Source organism: Plecotus auritus (assembly GCF_963455305.1).
Source record: "Plecotus auritus genome assembly, chromosome: 5".
Taxonomy (NCBI): Eukaryota; Metazoa; Chordata; class Mammalia; order Chiroptera; family Vespertilionidae; genus Plecotus; species Plecotus auritus.
The window spans coordinates 126870174-126896452 of record NC_137776.1 but is presented as its reverse complement, the minus strand read 5'-3'; the positions used below and the strand labels follow the sequence as shown (position 1 = coordinate 126896452).

General features: G+C 36.6%; 1 protein-coding gene across 7 annotated transcripts in view; it reads right to left on the bottom strand.

Annotated features, from left to right (window-relative positions):
- Nucleotides 1-1428: 1428 nt before the first annotated feature.
- ZDHHC21 (zDHHC palmitoyltransferase 21) overlaps nt 1429-26279 on the bottom strand; it is a 51962-nt gene continuing 27111 nt past the window's right edge. For all 7 annotated transcript variants that reach the window (XM_080668941.1, XM_080668942.1, XM_080668945.1 and 4 more), the window contains 3 exons: nt 11274-11390; nt 2677-2720; nt 1429-2129 (listed from right to left, as the gene is read on the bottom strand). In XM_080668941.1, coding sequence (XP_080525067.1) covers nt 1997-2129; nt 2677-2720; nt 11274-11390 — 294 coding nt within the window. In that variant the 3' untranslated portion in view covers nt 1429-1996. The remainder of the gene's footprint in view (nt 2130-2676; nt 2721-11273; nt 11391-26279) is intronic.

Here is a 26279-nt window from a genome sequence, read left to right as displayed (position 1 = left end):
GACCACCTCTGGTTCTCATTACGGAGACAGAAGTTGGCTCTGAATACCTCCCAGATACCTTTCAAGGTAACTAGTACTACTACATGAAGTGTAACTGTGTCTTTAAGGGACATAATGCTCTTTAAGGGATCTTCACTTTACACTTCTCTGTTTTCTCAAGGTCCAGTTAGTAGAGCAATCAATTGATATCTATCTGCATTACTTATACATTACTTCCTTATAACAGTTCCCCCATCAGGCCAAATTTGGTCAATATGTTACCTTGCACAAAACCCAACCCATTTCCATGACATGAACATACTAATTTTGTGGTTCATTAAGCTCTACAAATAAATTTCTCATATTAAATTTACTATGCATTTTATCAGCACCAATACGTATTTTCATCTGCCACTTCTATACTTTTAAATAATAAAGCATTATAATCAGAACATGTAAGACATGGCACTTATATTTCTGAGAACAGCTAATTCTATTCTTTTAGAAGACAGTTTCTCAAAGAACTAACCACAGTATAGTTAACTGGCTGATACGGCAACTTTCTGTTTCATTATTTCTCAGGTGTGACTCCCTACCATCAAAGCTAAGTAAAAGGAAACTACTGTTCCAAGAACAGTAGATCCCTTCAATCTTCTCTAAGATTCAAGAGAAAGACTGTGAGCACATACATTTTCAAAAAAGATATATGGATTTTGCAGTATTCTAATGGAAAAAAGGCTAAAGCTGAACTTTTTTCTAAGTATGCTAAAGTTCTTTTTATACAAATATTCTATGCTTTCCAAGAGACCATCATTGTTAGCAATTTAAATTTGTGTAAGGCTAATGATAAATGTAGATCATTATATTTTCTTATTTTAAGGCTATTTTCTAACATTAGCTACCAAAAGTCTCTCAATCCAAATTACAGTTGGCCCATTAAAATTTAAATTCAATTTGGCTGATTGATTGTAGGTATACAAAAGTTATTTACTTTTACTAGTAATTTCCTATAGTTTTGTTTCAGGAATAGTTGGCCAATATTTATTATATATAAACCTTCATTGTGTAATTTTTAGATCTACTAGTAGGTAAATAAAAGCAAAACGTATATATATTTTTCAAAAGCACAATAATCCTCTTTATACTGTACATTATATATTTTCTAGTTTTAAAAACACGCATTCTGGTTTAACTGCACTAGAAAAGGTATCTGTGGAATTATTGCAAATTCTCTATCCATTTGCTCACCAAAATCTTAGGGTAAAATAGGAATACATGCCCACTTAGTCAAAGTTTTCTCCTTGGAACAAATATATTAACAACAATCAATAATTACAACAGTACAGGGAAAAGAAATGGAAAAATTAACATGGAAAAACATTTAAGTTTTCCTTTAACATAAGGTAGATAGTTGGTGCTTTATTTTAGTGGTATTTTTATTTTGTTTTTGGTGAAGAGAAAACATTAGAAAGCTACTAAGAAAACACTGCCCTTTTTGTTTTTCAATCCTATGCTGCATTTGCAGCATATATAAAAGTATTAACATATTTTAAATTGTACTTGAAAAAGAAATTTCACATATAAGGTGTAAAACCTTTTGTAAAAGCTGAAGAATTAAATTCAGATTTGATTAGTACTGCTCAAGAATGAAAATTTTAAATAAACATCTGAAAATTCCCATAAATTAAAATCTGTAATATTGTCAGTGCTAAAAGAAATTATGTACAATTATTTCATCCCAATCACTGCCTTTTGAGTTTAATAACAAAAGCACTTTAAGAAATCCCTGTGGAAAGCTAATTTGAAAGTAAACATGCTTTGAAACTTAACTATAGATCTTGTGTTAGTCCCACAACAGGATCAAGATCACTATTAAAATAAAGCCTGGGGCACATTATGATGCCTAAGATTGGTGGGTGGATTTTAATTGACTTGAAGACTGTCATCGTTCTATTATCAGAAAACCTGTAACGCATTTCCAGCATGGAGGACCCATCTGTGCCCACCATCCATCTGTTTAGACGTGATTGGCAAAGTGGTAGGGAACTCGCAGTGGTTGCCTCTGCCTGAAAGGAATAAACCACAGGATCTTCCAACGAGTGCCAAAAACTTCTGAGAAGGTCTGCTGCCATGGCTTTCGGGGCCTGGATCTACAGAAGACAGCATTATTAGTGAAAGACAGCACTCCCATGGTGCACTTCAGTCAGCTAAAACAATACAGGTTGGCTGGGGATCCATTACAGGACTCTGATGAATTGTGTCCCAGCATCACAAATACAGCTTTTCTTTCATTATGGCATGCAGCTGAGTTTTAACTCTGGAGAGCAGATATTGTATCTGTGTCGTCAATCAACCTATGGAAACTTTTGAAGTGGAGGAGAATCTCAGTATTAACAGAATGTGTGTCAACAACACAGTAGCAAATCTCTTTTGATGTACTTTCAGGACAAATAATTTAACTTACTTTAGTGAGACAAGTAACAAGAATGATCAGTACTTATTTTGTATGAAAACTAGCATAGCTAGAAGACCCCAGATGTAAGACTGGGTTATGCCTGCCTAGCTCAGGCCTTAGACAAGGCTCCAAGAAAAAACCATCATTCTATTATCTTTCCCCTAGATGCATACATTTTTTCAAATGTGGCCAGTTGTTTCCATTTTTAATAAGAACTCTATAGACTTCACTTTTATACTTACATTTCTTCACAACAGTTAGACATCTTTTCAATAGATGTTGTATCCTATTAAAAATTAAGAAAAATACTCAGAACAAAGTTATTAAGGATTTATTCTATATTAATTTTTTATGTTTTAAAATCATATCCAGAGACTATTCTGAAGATTTAAACAGCTTATACATGAGTAATACGATTTCTAAATTATCTACAGACATTGCTGAAATTCCTTGGAAAAAACAGAATCAAAATTACATTGTACTCCCACTCCACAAATATTATTCAATTACAAAACCTCACAAAAACTGTACGAGTCTCACTTCATTAATGTAATATTTTTTATTATACTTGCTTCCTTGACAATTCTTTTAAAAGTCCAGTATCTATTTTTAATTCAACTGCCATACATATGCATTTAAAAATAAATACCAAAAATGACAAATGAAAGGCACTAATGCACAGAGAGCCAAAAAGTGCTGCTGGGCTTGCACTTCTGAGAAGACACAGATTCAACAAGGCCCCTGCACCTGCCACACCACAACACCCAGAGTTCTGAAAGTGACGTGAACTCATCAGAGTCTTTTGGTGAAAAAACAATTTCCTTTTTTCAACAGAAAAATCAGCCTCTTCATAATAATACAATTTCTTATTATATGTTTTATATAAGGCTCTAACGAACATATAAGAAAAACAAGTCAACAAACAAAAGGTAGTTTCCAGACATGCTGGTTCAACTCATGTTAACAGAAGATCTATCATTAGATTGAGAAACTGATTATCTAAATAATAATCAAAACAAAGTACATAATCTTAGTTTAGATATTTACATTTTAAATATACTTTAAAGTAGTATAAAAGAAAATAGCTTATTTTAAATATACCAGAAAGTTACATAAGTTATTCTCTTCTCCTCTACTAGCTTGCTCACATACGGCAGGTGGACTGTACTGCTATTAAGCAGTACTATTCATGCAAATAGTTCTGGTTTCAACTACAATCCCAAGAAGTTTTTTGGTTGTAAAACTTTCCTCCAATGAAACTAATAAAAAGCACCTTCAATTTAAAAGACTCTTTATTGAAGTTAAATAATTAGCTATAAATTAATTTCTTACACATGAACAGTAGAATAACTACAGTTAGCCCATATACAGAAAAAAACAATCTTTTTTTTAAAGATGTCTAAGTAACCAATAACAGAATTTTATTTCCAAATTACCTAGGAATTTGGGACAAGACTGCAGATTAGCTACATACTTTCTATTAATTGGTTTTCCTATTATGCTTTGAAATTCATGATATCCAATGACAATTCTACCTATAATGAACCTTTTTTGGTTCTGTTGCATAATTTCCTCAAAATAATGTTTTACTTTGTGAAAACACAGTCTGCAAATACTTGGCAGCATTGATTAGAGACTTAAAGAAAAACTGAGCCTCTGGTTTCACATCTGTATAGAAAGTGACAAGTAATTTTAATGGTGTCTTAGAACTGATGGGTGACATGTTGTTCCAAAACAATTGAGATAAGTTGTGCACAAAAACAAAAGGTAAGAAAGAAGTCAAGTGCTATTAGTTAAGGTACATATAAATGGACTAAAATTGCAGTTGTGGATAATACTTAAAAAATGGAAAATAGCCCTAACGGTTTGGCTCAGTGGATAGAGCGTCAGCCTGCGGACTGAAGGGCCCCAGGTTCGATTCCAGTCAAGGGCATGTACCTTGGTTGCCGGCACATCCCCAGTAGGGGGTGTGCAGGAGGCAGCTGATTGATGTTTCTCTCTCATTGATGTTTCTAACTCTCTCCCCCTCTCCCTTCCTCTCTGTAAAAAATCAATAAAATATATATTTTTTAAAAAAGCATCAACTTTGCCTGGCCTGAGTGGCTCAGAGGTTGAGTGTCGACCTATGAACCAGGAGGTCACGGGTGGATTCCCAGTCAGGGCACATGCCCAGGATGCAAGCTCAATCCCCAATGGGGGGTGTGGAGGAGGCAGCCAATGTGATTCTCTCTCATCATTGATGTTTCTCTCTCTCTCTCTCACTCTTTCTCCAAAAATATATTAAGAAAAAAAAAAAAAGAATCAACTTTAGACTTCATATGGGAAAAGTTTTTCTTTTCAAGTGCTTTTGACATCTTTCTAGAATCTGGTTCAAGAAAATAGACTACTGCCTACTAAATCATCATAAACAGATGGTTATTTTATCAGAGGATGGGACATTTATCATGACTTTATGAACACTATTTGTGAGGGTAGACATAAAGGCTATTTTTTCCTCTAGAAATAGCAAATTACCTCTCTGAAACTCAGCTATCCTGAATCAAGTTATGATATAAGAAAAAAGTACAGTTTGTATGTGAACAACTAAACATGTCACAAAATTTTTGCACTGACATTTGCACACATACTCAGAGCAGCAGAATTTATTATGCTATCATAGTCATAAGCACAACAGAATCAGCAAACTAGAAAAGAAAGAAGTTACTATTGGTTGGAACATGGAAAACCATAAGCTATTTCCAAGTGCCAAATCAGATTTGATATTCTTGTTTCTGCTTATAATGCAAGGAAATATGTAATATTATAGGGAAAAATACACAAAGACTAATTAAAATAGATTTTGGTGCACATAACTAATTCAATTCAATATAAAAGATTCAATGCCTTTGGTGGCCATCAGAAAATGACAAATAAGATAACTGCTATCCTTAAGGAGGAGTATAAATTATTAATTATTAGCTACTAGAGGCCCGGTGCATGAAATTTGTGCACTGGAGGGGGTTGCCCCTCAGCCCAGCCTGCACCCTCTCCAATCTGAGACTCCTCAGGGGATGTCCGACTCACCATCCAGGACTGCTGGCTCCTAACTGCTTGCCTGCCTGCCTGATTGCCCCTAACTGCTTCTGCCTGCCAGCCTGATCTCCCCCTAACCTCTCCCCTGCCAGTCTGTTTGACACCTAACTGCTCCCCTGCTGGCCCAATCACCCCCAACTGCCCTCCCCTGCCAGCCCGGTTGCCCCCAACTGCCCTCCCCTTTAGGCCTGGTCTCCTCCAACTGCCCTCCCCTGCAGGCCTGGTCGCCCCCAACTGCCCTCCCCTGCCAGCCATCTTGTGATGACGTGGAGGTGGCCATCTTGTGAGAGTGTGAGAGTCAATTTGCATATTACCTCTATATTATATAGGAGGATATATAAAATTCAGCTATCCAGAAAAATTCATTCTTCAAGGAATAATATGAAACATTTTTATTTTATGCTCTCTACAATCAGAATATCTTATTTCCAGAGAAATATTTATGTTTTGATTATGGTCTAATGATCAAATAGCTAAGATTTTCTTCAGCCTGCATAACTAAGATATATGAGAATGCTCTCCTATTTTTAGAAACTGAAAGTTTATTTTCTAAAAAAAAAAAAAAGAATAAACTAGAAAAAGCAAGACTTACAGAAATGTAGGCCTTACTTATATCAATCAATACTATATAATTTTCCTGATGGCTGACCTTACCCTAAGAAATTATCTTTCAGACTCAGCCTAAGAAAATATGATTTTTTTTAAAAAAAAAGCTGTATCCTAACTAATAAGATTATATCTATAGTGGAGGGGAAAAGTTCCTAGCAGAAAATAAGAGGGAGGTATTCATTGCCTACTAGAAAAGTTAGGAAGGGGAGGGGCAAAGAGGAAGAATTTATCACCAGAAGTTTCCTGGTTGACAGACCTGAGAATTTAGTCCTCTTGAAATAGATACTTCGATGATACAATCCATCCAACTAGCTTATCGTGCTTTGAGTTCATTCTCACCAACACTTTGCCATATATGTTGTCATAGGGAAGAAGAATGTAAAGAGTCCTTTGACACAGGTGACAATCTGGTTTATATCTATAACTATCACTTTTAAGTCTGGAAGCAAGATCACTGCTTCTCGGCCTCATTAACTCTGGCAATATTTTCAATTAGTAATAATTGCACCTCGAATAAACCTCATTAGCTATGCTACTGCTACTGTGCAAAACTCAAAATGGAGTTTCTAGACCTGCCAAACTGAAGACTTGAAATAAGTAAGAACATTCTATCAGAAAACCTCCCCAAAGACAATTCAATCTTACCTCAGCCATCACCTGCACTCTTTGCTCTTATTATAGGTCTTGTCAATGCCTTTAATGCTGTTGTACATACCCGATTCTGTTGATTTAAATTGAACTAATAAACTATTCAAAAATTTTTTTCAGAACTGCACCTCTGATCCACATTCGGATAGCAAAAAGCTCATTTAACTTTGCATCTTCCATAGCATCTACCAGTATATATTGTTCAAAGTGAGTACTGAATATATGTTTGCAGCACTAAACTAACTGAACATGGACAAAAATAGCATGATTCCTTAATTTTAATTTATATCAGCAGTGCAAAGAGAAAGCATTTCCTGATACTATCAGCTCTTTCCCCTCCTCTGAAGCCAGAACTCACACTATCCCTCATTTGAAATATATGGTTCTTTAGGCATCCATCTCCAACAGAGGGCCAGCTATATAGTTTATTAGAAATCTGAAATTCACATAAGGATTTAATCAATCATGGAACTAAAGTGAGAGGACAGGAGATCTTACATGTATATAGTCACTGAAAATCTCTTTCCAAAATAATTCCCATAATTCTTTTCAGGCTATATAAAACCTTAGGGAAGTTACTAAAAGTCTGTATATCTCAATTTTCAAATAATAATACTTACCTCATAGGTCTTTTACAGTGACTAAAGGAGTTAATATACGTTAGAGCCCTTAATAACTACTCAATAAGTGGCGGTCCTCATTCTTATTTCATATTGCCTACTAAATACTTTCTGAAAAGGCTTGGAGATACAGTATCTCAATTATATCAGGATGCAATTTTTAAAAATTATGTTTAAATAAAAGTGTGGATTTTATCATAAAAGTTAAAATGACCAGGACTGTGGGAGACTATGCTAATAAAATCCAACCTCTGCAAGGGACTTATAACCTAGTTGAAAACCAAGTACTAAGTACATAAGCCAAGATTCATTTACTTATTAATCCATCTATCAAAAATTTACTAAGTAACTATTATGACATAGTCCTTAGCATCAGGAGCTTACAGGCTAGTGAAATCAGAAGTTTACAAGAAATAATTATACAGAAACACTGAGGATGCCAGAGAGTATGATTACACACACGAATATTTTGTATAAATAAGCCTTACACTAAGTACTGGGAACAGCTGAAAAATTATGTTTGTGATCAACACATAAGGTTAACTACTCTTATATTTTTAATACAAAATTATACTTTCAGTAAGATTTTTGGTTAGCAATAGAAGTAAGATGAGTGAATGTGCTCCTTTGGCTGGGACATGGGGAGTAACTAACCTATTGATGGAATATGACAGAGAGAAGGTCTACAAGTTACTATAAAAGAGTCACTGTTTTCTCCAATCCTATAATGTTTTAAAGTCATATTAAAAACCAATGTGTGGAAAATTGCAAGTAAAAGGAAAACGCGTGTTTAGCCTCCTAACCAAATAAGAAAACATCTATTTAATCACTCAAGCAATTAGTAATGCTTTAAGAAAATTAAAACGCACTATTCCCCTACACTATTACACAAATAGATTTAAATTGTTTTCCATATTTGCAATGCTGGTTTGGAGTTGAGTAAACCAAACATAATTTGTACAGAGATTGTACTGAATGCTGCTAATTCACCACACTGATTCAGTGGGATACTTGGCAAAATTTAACTATAAGGATTAATAATCTCAGAACTACATTTCTGGGTATATATTAAAAGGCAGGTAAACCCACTAACTGTCTGCTAATGAGAATGTTATTTAATAGATAATCTAATTTAAACTAACTTAACATTGTGAACATAGATACTTTTCATTGCATAACATAACCAAGTTAAAATTAAGTTACCCCTGCATTGTAATTCTTTCTGTATTTATTTAGGTAACCATGAGCAAGTACTGGGGCAGGGTGCGGGAAAAGACATTTTCCCCTTTTAACTGGAAAAGCTTTGCTTTAAGCTACCTTTAGTAATTCAAGCAGAGTCCAACAATAGTGCCTGTGAGACAAAAGCAAAAGCTCAATTTTTTCTTTGAGAATTTAAAGCCTTTTACAAAACTGCCAGTATATATATATTCCCCACCCTACCCCAAACCTCACCACAACTGAGAAAAACACTAAGCTCCGGAGACCCCACCAAAAGCTTAATCTATTACATAAACTCCACGGTGCCCAGAAAACAAAAATGCTTGTATACAACATTCAGAGAAACTGTCAGAGCACTGTCACACGTACAATAGCTCACTGTCAGAACCTCGCCAGAAGCACTGGGCCAGCTGTTACTGCACTTCTTGATTAACTCTCTCCAAGCCCAGTGACTGGAAACATGACTGACACAATCACCCAGCACCATGAGTATTGGTGATTGTCAGATGGACACTATTCTTGGCTGTGTGTGAACTACTGCTCAATAAGAAATTCTGACATCAATTACATTAATAACTACCCATCACTATCCATTTCATTCAGAAACAGAAAAAAAAAGACTAAACAGTCTAAGAATAATTAGAATAATCTGTTCCTTTTAAAGTTGATTGCTTTGAAAACACTTTAACTTCAATATTAATTTCAGCAAAAATATACAAGCACATATATTTAAATCCTGTTTAAAATCAAATCTAAAAATAATCAAAGATAATCCTTTAAAACTGGGCTTAGATCAGTCTAGTCCACAGAAACATATGGTTGTGCTGAATTCTAACCTTGAAAATGAGATTAGAAATCCACTATTTTTAAATTTAAGTAATTTCTAATTATTTTATCTTATTCACTAAATTTTGTTAAAAATAGCAGTAAATAAATAACAAACAAAAAACCCGGTTAATTTAATTATAAGCAAATCTTGGTTAAAAGCATTTTAAAATTAAAAGGGTGTTAATTTTCACATATGAACTACAGACTGGAAATTCAGTCCGTTAAATCTGAAGTCCATTAAATCGAGGTCTGCAAAATTGAGGGTTTACTGTAATTGTGAATTACTTTATGATTGAATTACTACTCTATAAGCACTTTATTATGAATCACCAACGTTTGTATTTTTTATTATAGCCATCCTAGTGTGTGTAAAATCAAAACCTCATTATGGTTTTGATTTTAATTTCCTTTATGACTAATGATGTTGAGCATCTTTGTATGTATTTATTGTCCATTTGCATATATGCTTTGAAGAAATTCCCAGGTAGGTCCTTATCCCATGTTTTAATTAGAATGTCTTTTTATTATTGAGTTATAAGAGTTCTTTATATACTCTATATACAAGTCCCTTATCAGATACATGATTTGCAAATATTTTCCCCCATTCTGTGAGCTGTTTTCTCACTCCTCCCTCTCTCTACCTCCACATTCTTAATAATGTCCCTTGAATCACAAAAGTTTTTAGTAAGTCCAATTTATTATTTTTTTTTTCTTTGGTCATTTGCACTTTTGGTGTCATATTTAAGATACCACTACCTAACCCAAGACTTGCTCCTATGTTTTCTTCTATGAGTTTTATAATTTTAGATCTTACATTTAGGTCTATGATCCATTTTGAGTTCATATATGTCCATGGCATGAGGTAAGGGTCTAATTTTATTCCTTTGCATGTGGATAGCTAGTTGTCCCAGTAGCATTTCTTTGAAAAGACTTTACCTTCCCCCATTAAACAGTCTTGGCACCCTTACTGCAAATAATTGTCCATAAGTATATGTGTATACTTCAGATCCTCGATTCCATTTCATTTATCAATATATCTATCCTTATGCCAGTACCATACTTTCTTGAATACTATTGCTTTATAGTAAATTCTGATGTGTTTTTTTTCTTACTATACATTTTTTTCACTGAATACATTCTGATAATCACTTAAGTTTTCATATATAATACATATATTATACATAGTATAATAATGAAGATCTTTTTTAAATTACATGTCTATTTACATATAATTAAATAGTCTCTATAGAACAAATTTGTAGAGAAATGACTATGCATTTTAAATTTTCAGACACTGATAATTTGTCCTTCAAAAAGGATATAGCAATTTACACCCCAAACAATATATGAGAAAGTCTGTTTACCCTACATCTTTTGCAATGCCATGTATTGCCAAACTTTTAAGTTCTTACTCAATATTTATCACACTTTTTGATCTTTTCTGTTGTGCTAAATCCCATTTAGCTAATACGCATATGCAAAAAAAAAATTAATTACTAATAAAATGTTTCTATCAGTAACTTCATTTCCTCAAAGTAATGTTCTTTGTAATATAGAAAACAATAATTGCACACTGACCCTGCTCAACAGGGGAAAGATTACTTATGGAGTCTACAGCTATATAAAAATACTTTATGCTAAATTTTAAAGGTATGATGAAAAATTGTGTGTATACTCTGTACACTGATTATAACTAAAATTACAAAGGCTTCTGGAAATGGGGATAAATTACTCTGGGTAATTTTCCCCTCTAATTTCTAAACTCTCTGTAACATTTTAGAATTAAGTTCATACTTAGGGAATATGTTCATAAATATAATACTTTACATTAAAAATATACTTACTGTGATGATGCCAATTAGTTGAGTATAAAAGAGTCCAGTTATTCCAACTAACATAGTAATGCCCATAAAGGCAGCTAGTCTCATTATGGCCAATTCATGTCTAACAATGAAGAGGTCCTATAAGAAGAAAAAGTAAGTCTTAAAAACAATTCAAGAAGTTACTTATATAGTTGCAATAATAATTAAGAATTGAGCCGTAACATTTCCCCCTTATTATCTATGTATTCATTTACTTATCCTCACCTGAGGCTATGTTTTTATTGATTTTATAGAGAAAGGAAGGTAGAGAGAAAAACCTCAATGTGAGAGAAATATGGATCAGTTGCCTCCCATATGCAACCTGACCGGGGATCGAACCAACAATCCAGCATGTGCCCCAACAGGGAATTGAACCCACAACATTTTGGTTTACAGGATGATGCTTCAACCAACTAAATCACCTGGCCAGGGCTCTCCTCATTATCTTGGCCAGAGCTCTCCTTATTATCTTAAAAAAAATACTCTCTTCCCTTTTAAGATGATTTCATTTAATCAATATATTTTGCTTTAAATTTCAAAGCAGCAAGATTAAAAATAGGATTTTACTATTCTATTGTGCCAAAAACATCAACCCAAAGGTTACAAATCAGCCATGCTTACTATTTATAGCAAAAAACTTCCAAAATACAAAACAGATGGTATAGAATCACTGGTTCCACAAAAGTAAATTTTACTATTGCACTGCAAAAACCCTTAAGATCAAGTGACCAAGAACCGAGAGATTATGTAACTTAGTCAAAATGAGGTGGGGGGGGGGGGGGGGTAAACTATAGCATCATATGGACAGTTCTCTTCAACCTCACTTCATTCATTCAACCATCTACTCACCTCATCAGCACTGCAAATACTCTGCTATATAGAAAAAATGATAAAAATATGGTCTGTGCCCTCAAGAAATATGCAGTTTATTCAGAGACAGCCCAACTTTGCAAAACACAGTATGATCTATAATAATAAAAGTGTAATATGCTAATTAGACCAGATGTCCTTCCAGAGGACCTTCTGGACGAAGCTGGGGCTGCAAGGGAAGCCCGCGTCTTGGGTACCAAGAGGGAAGCGGATGCCAGCAGCCGGGGAATTTCGTGCATAGGGCCTCTAGTATACTATAAGAGGAATGCATGCACAAAGGACTAAGAAAACATAAAGAAATGCCTAGATGGGAAGGGAAATGGAAATGCTGTGAAAGAAAGTTGATTTTCTGGTTCAAGCATCAACGTAAGGGTCTTAAAAGTTACAAAAAAAAACTGGTAAAAAAAACAAACAGGAAAACGAGGGGGTAGCATTTCATGTGCCCTCACTATTACCAACCAGATATGCAAGAGGAGTGAGAGAGAATGAAAGAACAACACCTCCCCAGGAAACCTGTTATTGCTAAACTTTGATATAAAACAGCCACAGTGGATAAAAGCAAGAAATGAATGGGAAGAATCCCCCAAACATAACCAACCACACACTTTTATAATATTAGTTCAGGTTATGGTTTAAAGGTTTATTCTGGTAGCAATAATGAAAGCCAGGAGGCCACTGAACATAATGCACTTGCTTGAAACAAAAGAACTGATGTTTTCCTGTGTATCACAGTGATTACCCACCAGACTTAAGCAAAAATCTGATTCCACTCCCAAGTTACTCAATTCATTAGTCTGGAAAAACTTAAAATACACCAAGACACTTAATGTGGTATGTAGTATTATATTAGGCAGTCATTTCAAAAGCTCAGTAAAAAGAGCCCACGCAGAATCCTTACAAACATGTAAAGAGAACAAGATGTGGCAACAAATGATTTTTTTTAAATTACATCTAACAAGTTCTGCTATTTGGAAACACAAATATGTTCCAACACGATTAAGCAATAATTTGAGCACAGCAAGCATTTGTGTTGGCTTATGCATGATTTTACCTGTAGAAACCCTAGATGAACACAAAAAACTACAGCCAGCTAAAGCAAGCCATATAGAAATACACAAAACACACACATACCTCCAGTCACTTACCAGCTACCTCAATTTATCATGAGCCACACTCATCTACATCTGTTATTACAACTTACCCTCCCATTTCAGGTGACCCTCTTCACTTCACAACAACTCACACACTGCAACCTTTCCAATGCCCACTTCTCCAAGAAAACTTTGGGTATCTTTTAAGGTAAAGTGCCATGTTCATTATAGTATTTATGTATTTCTTAAGTATTTAACATGTATAAAACTACGTTGCTGTTTCTATTAGGTTCCTACATTTTTAAGTGTCACTGACAATGTTTTTGAGTGTTGTGCCTCCAATTTCCCATAAGCCCTGTGGTTTTCACTGCATGATTTTACACAGTGGAGTGGATTTTAGGAATACAAAAGCTGTGTTACAATAGAGCTTACTGTAATAAAAATATATGACCAAATAAAATGCATCTTCTCTTCTCCCAGTGAAACAGGCTTAAATTTTTTTGCCAACCAGAATTTATAAGTGTAGGGATAAAGATGAGATTAAAATTTCTGCTTATACTGTCATTTATTCATTTGGTTATACACTTATATTTAAGAGTATTTATAAAAGATACTTTAATTTCATTTGAAATTGCTGTTTTGTGTTCCACATTTGGCCACATACATGGCCACAGTGTGTGTCTGTTAGCACAGTTCTCCAGAGCACAGCAGCTTTACTTCCATCTTACTTGTTGTTTTTTAGATATAGGACTTTTTTAATCCAAAAATTGGCTTGGGAAAATTTATCCAAAATCACAAAAACCCATTTACTATTCAAGATCTTTACTACATAATCAGTGTTGTGGCTGAATTGTGTCTCTCCTAACACAATTCAGAATGTCATTATATTTGGAGACATGGCCTTTAAAGTGATGACTAAGTTAAAATGAGGCCTTTAAGGTAAGCATTAATCCTATCTGACTGGCGTCCTTATAAGAAGAGGAAACTTAGAAATGGAGACACCAGGAATGCTCATGCACAGAGGAAAGACAATGTGAGGACACAGCGACCTGGTGGCCATCTACAAGCCCAGGAGAAAGGCCTCCAGAGAAACCAAACCTGCTGCCTCCTTGATCTTGGACTTTCAGCCTCCAGAACTGTGAGAAAATGAATTTCTGTTGTTTAAGCCTCCCCGTCTCTGGTATTTTATTGTGACAACTCTAGCAAACTAACATAATAACTATTTGTTTTCATTTCTTCTCATTTGTTAAGAAATGTGCTTATATTCAGATAAATGCATAAAACATAAGTTCAAGTTAGAGAAAAGTGACGCCACCATTTCAAGAATGAGAACATATGAAACCACATAGAGGCTTTCCTCTGTGCATTCCTTCCCCATCATTCTCCCTCATCCCTTCCCTAAAGGGAAAGGTTACGGATTCATTCTTCATACATTTTGGATACTACAATGTTACAGTTGCATATTGCAAATATCTTTTCCTATTCTGAGTCTTCCTTTTCACTATCTTTATGGCATCTTTTAATAACTTCAAGTTTCTCACTTTAATACAGTCCAATTTATCAATCTTTTCCTCTAGTGCTTTTTATTTCCTTTTCAAGAAATCTTTCCCAACCTGGAGGTAATAAAGACATTTTCCTATATTAACTTCTACAGCCTTTCAAAACTTCATAGCTTTACCTTGCACATTTAGGTCAATAATCCACCTAAGCTGATGTTTACACTTTTGAGCAGTGAAACATAGGGGTCTCAATTTATCTTTACTCTGTGGAAACCCAGTTGTTCCAGGTCAGATTATTTAAAAAGCTGCCCTTCCCTCAGAGATCACAGGTCAAGCATCCATACATGCATGAGTCTGATGTGGGCTCTTTCTTCTGTTCTCTTGATTTATTTGTTTATCCCTGTACAAATGACACATATCTTAGTTACTATGGCTTTGTAATAATGCTCCATACCTAGTAAACCAAGTCATCCCATCTTGTTCTTTTTCATGAATGTCTTGGTTATTCTAAATAAATTATATTTCCATAAATATTTTTAAATTAGATTTTCAAGTTCTAACACACAATCAGACATGCACACAAAAACAATATCTCCATGAAGTTCACAATTTCCCCCTAGAGATCTTGTACTTTTTCTGTCAGAATTGTTTCAGGAACTTCCTGTTTCTTGATTCTATTATAAACTAGAGGCCCGGTGCACGAAATTTGTGCACAGGAGGGGTCCCTAGGCCTGGCCAGTGATCAGGGCCAATCGGGGCCTTTCGGCTGCCAGCTGGGGCCTTCCTGCCAGCTGCCAGCCGGGGCCTGCTGGATGGGGCAGGGATCAGGGGAGGCTGGCAGGCCATGTGAGGTTGTCTGTCGGAGCGCACCAACCACCAGGAAGCAGCTCCTGTGTTGAGTGTGTTCCCCGTGGTGGTCAGTGCGCATCATAGCGACCAGTCATTCCGGTCATTCTGGTCGTTCTGGATTGCTTAGGCTTTTATATATATAGATAGTCTTGCTATTAATTTCATTTTCTAAAGAAGTACATATTAGCACACAGAAATAGAATTTTTTTTAATACTGATTTGTAGTCACACTTCTTAAACATTCTAAAAAAAAAATCCAAGAAGATCTAAGGATAAATCATTTACATAATCATATCATCTAAGAGTAATGAGAGTTTTATTTCTTTCAGAAGTTACATTTTTTTAAAATTTTCTCTTGCCTCACTTCACTTGCTAGAATTCTTAGCACTATGTCTATTAACAATGGTGATAGGAGGCTTAGTGGGATCAATGTCTTCATTTTATTGTAAGGTTTCTGTGTTCCATTTGTCACTAAAAGCACAGACATATATTGAAACACAGAATTGGCAATTGTTTGAACAACAGGGTATTCTTAAACTGCTTTCCCCTACAAATATAAAATAATTATATATCTGACCTTATTTCTCCAAAGCCCCCCCCCCAAAAAAGGAAAAATGTTACCAAGGGACAATCTCACTAGCATTTCAGGATACATTAACAAAAAGCCAAATTAACTTCATACTAGTGTTAAAAATAACTTTCATTTCATATTCATCTTAAAGCCACACTATTCTTGGCTATTCTTGCCTACTCTTGTCAAAAATCCAAAATGTTAAATACATATTTCAGCAATCATAGCCATTCTAAAGTGACACAATGAATAAATGACCTTAGATACCAAAAAAGAAAGAAAAAAAAACCAAAAGGTTATTGAGTAAAGCCTAAGATATTTTTATAAATAGCAATAAATAATAGAAGTATTCAGTATACATTAAGATTGATTATATAAAATATTAAAATAAATTATAAAGAGATTTATCAATATGCAAGCTATCTGCAACCAGGTCTTCTAGCTATTTCTATTCTTTATTAGCCAAAAAACTAGGCAAATAATTCTGTGACATGGTTAAATATCTGACATCAAATCCCTAGCAACACTATTAGATATGAGCTCATTGGAATAACAATAATGGATCTTCCTAGCTGAAAAGCTGGCTGTTCTGCTAAATAAACATTATTTATTTTCCTCTTTTGAATATTGGCAGCATGTTCTTTATTGAAATTCTCTCCCTTCCTTCCTCCTTCTGTCACTCTCCCCATAACATTAAATGCAGTTAGTATAGTAGTTTTTGAACCTCACATAAAAGTTGGTATAAGATAATCAATTAGAAATTATCTGAATCTATTTCATCTAAAAACAATTGAAAAAACGTAACTTTAGAACTAAAATGGTATGCCATAAGTGTTAGTTGCATAATCTCTACACTAACAGCCACAATTAATTCTTTTTTAAAATCTCATTTTCTCATGTGGAGAGACAGTATTGCCTATAATATGTGATTGCCAGCAGGTACATATTTTAAAAATATTTTTAACCTACTAAAATGCCTTTATATGATGTTTATCTTACAAAGTTTATCTTTGTATTAGTAGTAAAAATTGGTCACCTCAATAAAAAATGAAAGCAGCAAAGTATAAATTTGGCAAACAGGAGCTTTCTCTATTTTGTGCTGCCTGAGCATTTTCTAATTTTTTTTTTTTTTAAAAAAGAACACTGCTACAATGATATAGGTAAAAAAGTTGCCCAGGGGAAAATGCAAAAAGTGGAATAGCAACTTGGTACAATTGAAAGAACAGCAACTTAGAGAAAAAAAGAAATGGGCCTAAATAACACCTCTGCCTGGTGAAAATTCTCTGATTAAACAAATTATTGGACCTCTTTGAATCTCAGTCATTTATATGTACAATAGGAACCTACTACTTATCCTCTCAGGAATATTTTAAATTAGTCGGCACTTTGCACTCATCAAAGGCTTACAAATCTAGAATAATATAAGGTAAAAATTCTGAAATATATGACTAATGAAATAGTTACAGAACAACACATTAATTAATGAAGTTTAGAAAGTATATTCTTTAAGTATAGTGATACCTTCCTTCACATTTAATTAAAAAGCTATAAATTTCTGCCCTGGCCAGTGTGGTTCAGTGGTGGAGCATTGGCCCTGTGCACCAAAGGGTCAAGAGTTCAATTCCCAGTCAAGGGCACGACCTGGCTTGTGGATTTGTTCCCAAGCCTGATTGGGGTGCATAAAGGAGGCAACCAATTGATGTGTCTCTCTCACATCAATATTTCTCTCTCCTGCTCCCTCCCTTCCACTCTCTCTAAAAATAATAATAATAAAAATCAATGGAAAAAATATCCTCAGTTGAGGATTAACAACAACAACAAAATCATCTCATGGTTTGGGTCTGTCATTAAAAAAAAACTAAAAAAAACAACTTTAGCCTTAGGCTCAGTGGATAGAGCAACAGCCTGCGGACTGAAGGGTCACAGGTTTGATTCTGGTTAAGAGCACACACATCGGTTTGCAGGCTCCTCCCCGGCCTGGGCCCTGGTTGGGGCTCATGCAAGAGGCAAGAAATTGATATGTTTCTCTCACATAGATATTTATCTCTGTCTTTTCCTCTCTCTTCCACTCTCTTCAAAAATCAAAGGAAAAATATCCTCAGGTGAAGACTAAAAAAACAAACAAACAAACAAAAAACCCTTTAAATTTCTAAATTGGTTTTGGTAAACAATTAGCAATAAAGTGGAATATACTATTACAATTTAAAAATATATCAAGAGAGCAGGCACTTGCTTATAAACATTTAAAACAACTATGTGAAAAATAATCAAATATGGACCTTGATCAAAGAAAATTCATTTCTTTAATATCCATCTCTTTGATTTATTGAAAATGCCAAATCACTCTCCAAATGACAGGTTTCTGAAATCCTCAAAATGATTTTCTTCCCAATAACTAAGCAAGATGTTAGTTTCAGGGAAGGTTGTAAATTTAACATTATAATGGCATTACACATTCAAACAATGGTCAAACTAATTTAACACTTATTATCTGAAAAACTTTTCCAATTATCTCAAAGCTTATACTCTTTATTGATTTTAGAGTCTGTGATTCTAACAAAAAATACTTAATTTATCCCATTTATTTAGAAAGACACCTATACCTTAAGTTTCTGAAATTTTTGTAGATACGAATTTTTGTCTTATTATTGAGAGTTTTGAGATATTTTTAAGGTACTATTTATAAAGTAAATAGTAATACTAATTCTCCTTAGGTATGTAGGCCTCTTTTAGTAGAAGACAGAATGTAAATATTTACAGCTTAAAAATAAATCCTTATTTTGGGCATTGATTCATGATGAATAAATTCCTTATCTCAATACCTGCTACTACCTCCTTCTATCATTAAAGGATATATTAAAGTATCTCCTCAAAACTTCACATGGCAAAAACACATATATCCTTAAAAATCCATGATAGGTGGATATTTTAAAAGTACATATTAAGAAAAAATCTAAAAAAGCATTAAGTTACTCTAAAAACAAACAGTGGGGCAGTTGCAAAGCAATTAAAACAATTCAGCATAGAAAGAACGTGCCTGAAAAGAAAATGCTAAGAGGAGAGAGACCTAGAAGAAAATCAAGGGTCCCAGACCCGCCTTTCCCAGAGCCTGTGAACAGCCTGCTTTCTTTCAACTTTCTCTTTCCCAGGAGCCTAACCAGAATGTACCAGTTTTCTATTGAATACAGGTTAAGTGTCATTACAACAAAGGTTACAGGGCAATTCATTTTTTCTTTTGTTTAATGAATAAACATGTTCACCTTAAAACAAAACAAAAGTAAAATCTAAGTTAACACTTTCTTTTCCCATCTAGAGAAGAAGCACTCTGGTTTAAAATTTAGAGATGGGCTACAGAAGATACTATGCTGCCATCTACCTGCCTGAGAGGGCATAACGAAAAATGTAGACGAAAGCTTTCCCTTCCCCAGCTGACAGAAAAACACAGGGTCCCAATCTAAGGCATGCTTTAACTGTGCCATTATTGCCACAAGAAAGATGAACAGTAATCATTAACACAATCTCCAAAGATAGCTAGGGATATGGGGGATCTTTATGTCATATCCCAAATAATGAAGAGAGTAACGAGGAGAATGAATAAGATTTCTAACACTAAGCTAGCTTTACAAACAAAGCAAAGGGTTGGATAGAGTATTTTGGTCATTTCATAGAAAAATGACAGAGACACAGGCAATGACTCAGAAAAAAGTGTATGGGGCAGGATTGTTTGAAGACTATTCCAATATAAAAATGTATTTTATTTTATTTTTGTTTGTTAATCCTCACCTGAGGATATTTTTCCATTGATTTTTAGGGAGAGTGGAAGAGAGAGGGAAAGACAGAAAGAAACAAGAATGTGAGAGGAATACATCTATTGGCTGCCTCCTGCACAAGCCCTGACCCGGGCCCCGGCAGGGGAGGAACCTGCAACCAAGGTACGTGCCCTTGACTGAAATCGAACCCAGGACTCTTTGGTCTATAGGTTGTTGCTCTATCCCTGAGCCAAACTGGCTAGAGCTAAAAATTTATTTTTAAAAATGTTAATGGTGCCCTAACTGGTTTGGCTCAGTGGATAGAGCATCGGCGTGTAGACTGAAGGGTCCCGGGTTCGATTCTGGTCAAGGGCATGTACCTTGGTTGCGGGCACATCCCCAGTAGGAGGTGTGCAGGAGGCAGCTGATCGATGTTTCTCTCTCATCGATGTTTCTACCTCTCTATCCCTCTCCCTTCCTCTCTGTAAAATATCAATAAAATATATTTAAAATATATATATATATATATTTTTTTAAAAAAAAGTTAATGGTGACGTTTGTACTGAAATTACTGATAATTTTTTTGCTACCTTTATATAAATACAATAAATGCCATCCTCAAAAGAACTGCTACTATAAACACTGTTCTATTATTTAGTCTTAGAAATATTTGCTACAGTATTATAGAACAGATCTGACCTTAAAACCAGTTATTCCAATTACTGTCTCAAGACTTTTATTGTTCCCTTATCCAGCAACAACTTCCTTCATGTCTCCATCTGGTTAATCTCTATCTATACTATAAAGTCCATCACAAGTCTCATTCCCTACAGCAAAACAGTTCTCAACCCTGATGGCCAGAGTAGTACTGCTCCACACCACTCCCCAGGGTACTGTTTACAGACTCTGACTGAGTGTTGCCTCCCGGAGTTGTAAAGTTAGGCAGCACTGATTAGAATCTCTTGGGAAGAAATGTTTAAACAAAATGCTAGTGCCAATGACACCTATGAGGGAAGAGATTGTATGAGACTAACCCTCCAAATAAGAACAGTACTAAAAGCCAGATAAAATCTATTGAAAAATAAACTGCTTGACTGAGGACACTGGAAAATAGCCAAACTAACTAGGCCTTAAAGGGCCAAGATCCCAGAGAGAGTAAAAATGCATTAAGGTGATTCATACATTCTGCACTGCTTTATTACCTTAAAGTACTTGGCAATTCATAAGCAGTACTTATGAAAGATTGAGTAAAAATGGAGGCTCAGAGCTCTCTGAACTATCACAGAGCTGGGAAAGTAAGAAGGCACAACCTACATTAAACACCTAAGTTTTTTAGCTGAGACTCCTGAAGGACTACATAGGTGTACCGATTAATAATGGCCGATTTTGTAATCAAAGAAAACATGATAATTTCAAGAGAAACATCAAAAGTGCTTTATTCAAAGTAATGTCCATCGCTAGCTACACATTTCCCCATCTTTCAGGTAATTTGTGGATACCGTCCCAACAGAACTTTTCTTGTTTTGAGGCAAACCATTCAGAGACCCAATTTTCCACTTCTTTGTATGTGTTGAAGTGCTGCTCAGAAAGTGTGTGTGCCATCGATCGGAACAAGTGGTCATCTGAAGGAGCAAGGTCTGGTGAATACAGCGGGTGGGTTAATACTTCCCAGGCAAGATCTTTTAACATGTCTTTAACTGGTTTTGAAGTGTGTGATGGTGCATCATCATGAAGCAAAATTATTTTGCCGTGTCTTTTGGAACATTCTGGTCATTTCAGGATCAAAGCATGGTTCAAATTGATTATTTGTCCTCGGTAGTGATCAGTATTAATGGTTTCACCTGGTTTTAGAAACTCATAATACACCACACCTTCCTGATCCCACCAAACGCAGAGCACTGTCTTCTTTCGGAAGTGATTTGGTATGGCAGTCGATGTTAATGGTTGACCTGGATCAACCCATGGTTTTGTGCATTTGGGATTCTCAAAATAAACCCACTTTTCATCACCAGTCACAATTCGATGCAAAAAATACTTTATTTTGTGCTGTAGAAGCAACATTTTACTGATGACTTTTCGGTTTTCCATTTGTCTTTCTTTTAGTTGATGTGGCACCCATTTTCCTTCCTTTAAAATCTTTCCCATTGCTTGTAAATGATCGGAAATTGTTTGCTGACCAACATTTAATCTTTCTGAAAGTTGTTTTTGAGTTTGACAGGCATCTTCATCCAATAATGCTTGTAATTGTTGGTCTTCAAACTTTTTCGGTTGACCTGGACGTTCTTTCTCTTTCACATCGAAATCATCACTTTTAAAGCATTTAAACAAGCGTTCACAAGTATCTTGAGATGGAGCATGTTCACCAGAAGCTTCCCGAAGTATACGATAACTTTCAGAAGCACTTTTCTTCAAAATAAAATAATGAACTAAAACTTCCCGCAAATGCTCTTTTTTTTGGAACGAAATTCGACATTTTTAAGTGTAAAAATATCTATGATGTTAACACCTTCAGCAAAGTTGACATATGAAGTTTTGAAGCTTATTGTCAATACAACAAAATAGCATACATATCAAATCGCATATATATCAACATATGTGTAACTCCATCTATTGAAAAAAATCCGATTAACCGGTACACATAGTATAAGAGAAAAGACAAACTGAAACTAGTCTTTCATGAAAACAAAACCCAATAATCATAATTCCTTACAACATTTCAATCCTATCTAATAAAAGAGTAATATGCAAATTGACCGTACCTCCGCAACACCCACCAACTATGCCCACCAGCCAATCAGGAGTGAGTATGCAAAATAACCCAACCAAGATGACGGCTAATTTGCATATCCAGGAGTAGAGCGAAGACCGAAGACAGCGTAGAAGGAAGCCAAGAGTTGCAGAAGGGAGCGAAGCTACTGAGAAGCAAGCAAGTGGGGCTGCGGAGAAGGGAGGGAAGCAGGCAGGGCTGCGGAGAAGGGAGGGAAGCAGGCAGGGCTGCGGAGAAGGGAGGGAAGCAAACCGCCACAGGAAGTCCTATTGCAGGAATCTTCCTGCAACGGGCCTCTAGTAAATTTAATAAATGTCATCATCAAAAGAACTGCTGTATTACGACCAATGTTCTGTTATTTAGCTTTAGAAATGTTTGTTATATATACACTGTTGGCTGAATCAAGATGAATTTTTTCCTATTGCCTGTCCAAAAAAAAAAGGAGTAAATTAGAAAAAGAACCAAGCCAAAAGTTAGAAAGAAATGACAAAGAGCAGAAGTAAGTAAAATAGAGACGTAGCCCTAACCAGTTTGGCTCAGTGGATAAGAGCTTCAGCCTGCAGACTGAAAGGTCCCAGGTTTGATTCCAGTCAAGTGTATGTGCCTTGGTTGCGGGCACATCCCCAGTAGGAGGTGTGCAGGAGGCAGCTGATCGATGTTTCTAATTCTCTATCCCTCTCCCTTCCTCTCTGGAAAAAATCAATAAAAATATATTTTTTTTAAAAAATAGAGACTTAAAAGATGAGAAGAAAATAAAGGAAACTAAAAGCTGTTTTTTTGAAAGATGAAACAAAATAGACAAACATTTAGCTACACTCACTCATAAAAAAGAGAACTCAAATAAATAAAGTAAAAAATTAAAAGGAGACATTACAAATGATACCTTACAAATACAAAGGATCATAAAAGACTACCATGAAAATTACATACCAACAAGTTGGAAAGAAGAAATGAATAAATTCCTAGAAACATAAAAACCATCAAGATCAAATCATAAAGAAACAACAAATTTAAACAGACAAATTACTAAGTAAGGAGAATGAATCAATTATCAAAAACCTCCCAAAAAAGAAAAGTACAGGACCAGATGGCTTTATGGGTCAATTCTACCAAACATTTAAAGAAGAATTAACACCTATCCTCATCAAACATTTCAAAAAAATTAAAGAGGGAATACTTCCATAATCATATTGTAAGGCCAGTATTTACCTAATACCAAACCTATATAACAGAAGAAAAGAAAATAGAGCCAACATTCCTGATGAACAGAGAGGCAAAAATCTAAAAAATATCATTCAACAATACATTAAAAGAATCATACACCATGATCAAGTGGAATTTAATTCCAAAGATGCAAAGATGCTTCAACAGCTGCAAACCAATCGATGTGATTTACCACATGAACAAAAAGACAAAAATCATATAATCACCTCAACAGATGCAAAAATAGCACTTAATGAAATTCAACATCCATTTATGATAAAACTCTCAAAAAACTGGGTATACCAGGAACATACTTCAACATAATAAAGGTTAGATATGACAAGCTCACAGAAGCCTCATACTTAATAGTGAAAGGCCAAAAGCTTTTTTTCTAAAATCAGGAAAAGACAAGGGTGCCCACTTTCACCACTTTTATTCAACATAATATTGGAAGTCAAAGCAATTAGGCAAGAAAAAGAAATGAAAGGCCTCCATATTAGAAAAGAAAAAATAAAATTATCTCTATTTGAAGATGACATATTATATAGAAAAAAACAAAAGATTCTACCAAAAAATTGTTTAGCACTAGTAAACAAATTCAGTAAAGTTACAGAAGACAGAACACAGAAATATCAGTTGCATTTCTATGCACTAATAACTATTGAGAAAAAAAAAATATTAAGACAACAATCCTGTTTTCAAAATCAAAAGAAATAAAATACCTAGGAATAAATTTACCTAGAAGGTGGTAGATCAGTACAGTGAAACCTATAAGATATTGATGAAAAAAAAATGAAGATACTAATAAATGAAAAGCTGTTCCATGGATTATATTAAACTGGAGGCCCAGTGCACGAATTCGTGCATGAGTGGGATCCAGCTGGCCCGGCCCCAGTGGGGCAGATCAGGGATGGGCCTGTCGGGAGGAGGGGATGGCGGAAGGATGGCCTGCCGGCCCGCCCCTATTGGGGCGGATCAGGGATGGGCCGGCTGGGGAAAGGGACTGCGGGCCATTGGCCAGCAGGCCTTGCCCCCAATTGGGGTTGGGGGGCCAACTGGGGGTGGGGCCAGCAATGGGGAGGGGCTGTGGGCAGTGGGCTGACCGGCCCCACCCCTGAATGGGGTTAGGGGTGCCGATTGGGGGCCAGCGGCCTGGGGGAGGAGCCATGGGTGGTTGGCCGGCCGGCCCTGCCCCTGACAGGGTTGGGGGCCGATCTGGGGTGGGCCAGCTGGGGGGAGGGGCTGCGGGCCGATCAGGGTGGTGGGGGCCATCAGGGGCATGGCCAGATGGGGGGAGGGGCTGCAGGAGGTTGGCTGCCCAGCCCCGCCCCCTATTGGGGTGGGGAGTGCAATCGGGGCAGGCCGGTTGGGAGGGGCCTATCGTGGTGCAGCAGGCTTATTGGGGGCGGGGCTGGCGGGGGGGGAAGGATGGGACATTTGGCTGGCGACCCCCTCTTGATCGGGGTGGGAGAGTCCAATCAGGGGCAGGCCGGCAGGGGGGAGGGTGCCGCGAGGTTGGACAGCTGGCCCCACCATCTGATCGGGCCAGTTCGCTGGCTACGGTGGGTGTCATAGCAACTGGTCATTATGGCAGTTATGGTCACTGGCTTTTTATATATATAGATACTAGGGGCCCAGTGCACAAATTCGTGCACCTTGAAAAGAACTGTGGGCTGCAAGGCTGCAGTAGGCACAGGGGCGGGTCTGGGCCCATCCTCCGCACCCCCACCCAGCCCCTCCTGCCGTGGCCCCTGGTCCTCTGTCTGCAGGCAGCCCCGCTCCCTCCGCCACCGATCCCACACACTGACGGCGCCAGCCCTACTCGCACCCCGATGGCGCCAAGCGAATGGAGCTGACACCAGCAGTGGGTATGAGCAGGGCCAGTGCCATCAGCGGTGCGAGCGGCGGCTGCTGCCCTGATCACCCCTCAGGAGCAGGGGGAGGTGAAGAAGCCCTCAGGGCGATCAGGGTCAGTAGGTGCCGCTCGCACCCGCTGATAGCACTGAGGGATTGGGACCAGCGCTGGGCACCGGCTGTGGGTGCGAGCGGGGCCAGCACTTAGTGGGTGCTCCAGCGCCAGCAGCAGAAGCAAGCACTGGGCAGGGACCACAGCGCGTGGGAGCAAAGAATTTTCAGTAACCACCAGAGGCTTGCCCCGATGACAGCGACTGGCAGCCCCTGCTCACCTGCACCACCATCCTGCCGCGGCCAACATCTGCCATGTCCCTTGGCAGTCAGCGCATGTCATAGGGACCAGTTGTTCAGTTGTTCCACCGTTCAGTCTATTTGCATATTAGCCTTTTATTATATAGGATTCCAAAAATGTTCACACTACCAAAGTGACCTACAGATTCAATACAATCTCTGTGAAAATTCCAATGGTATGTTT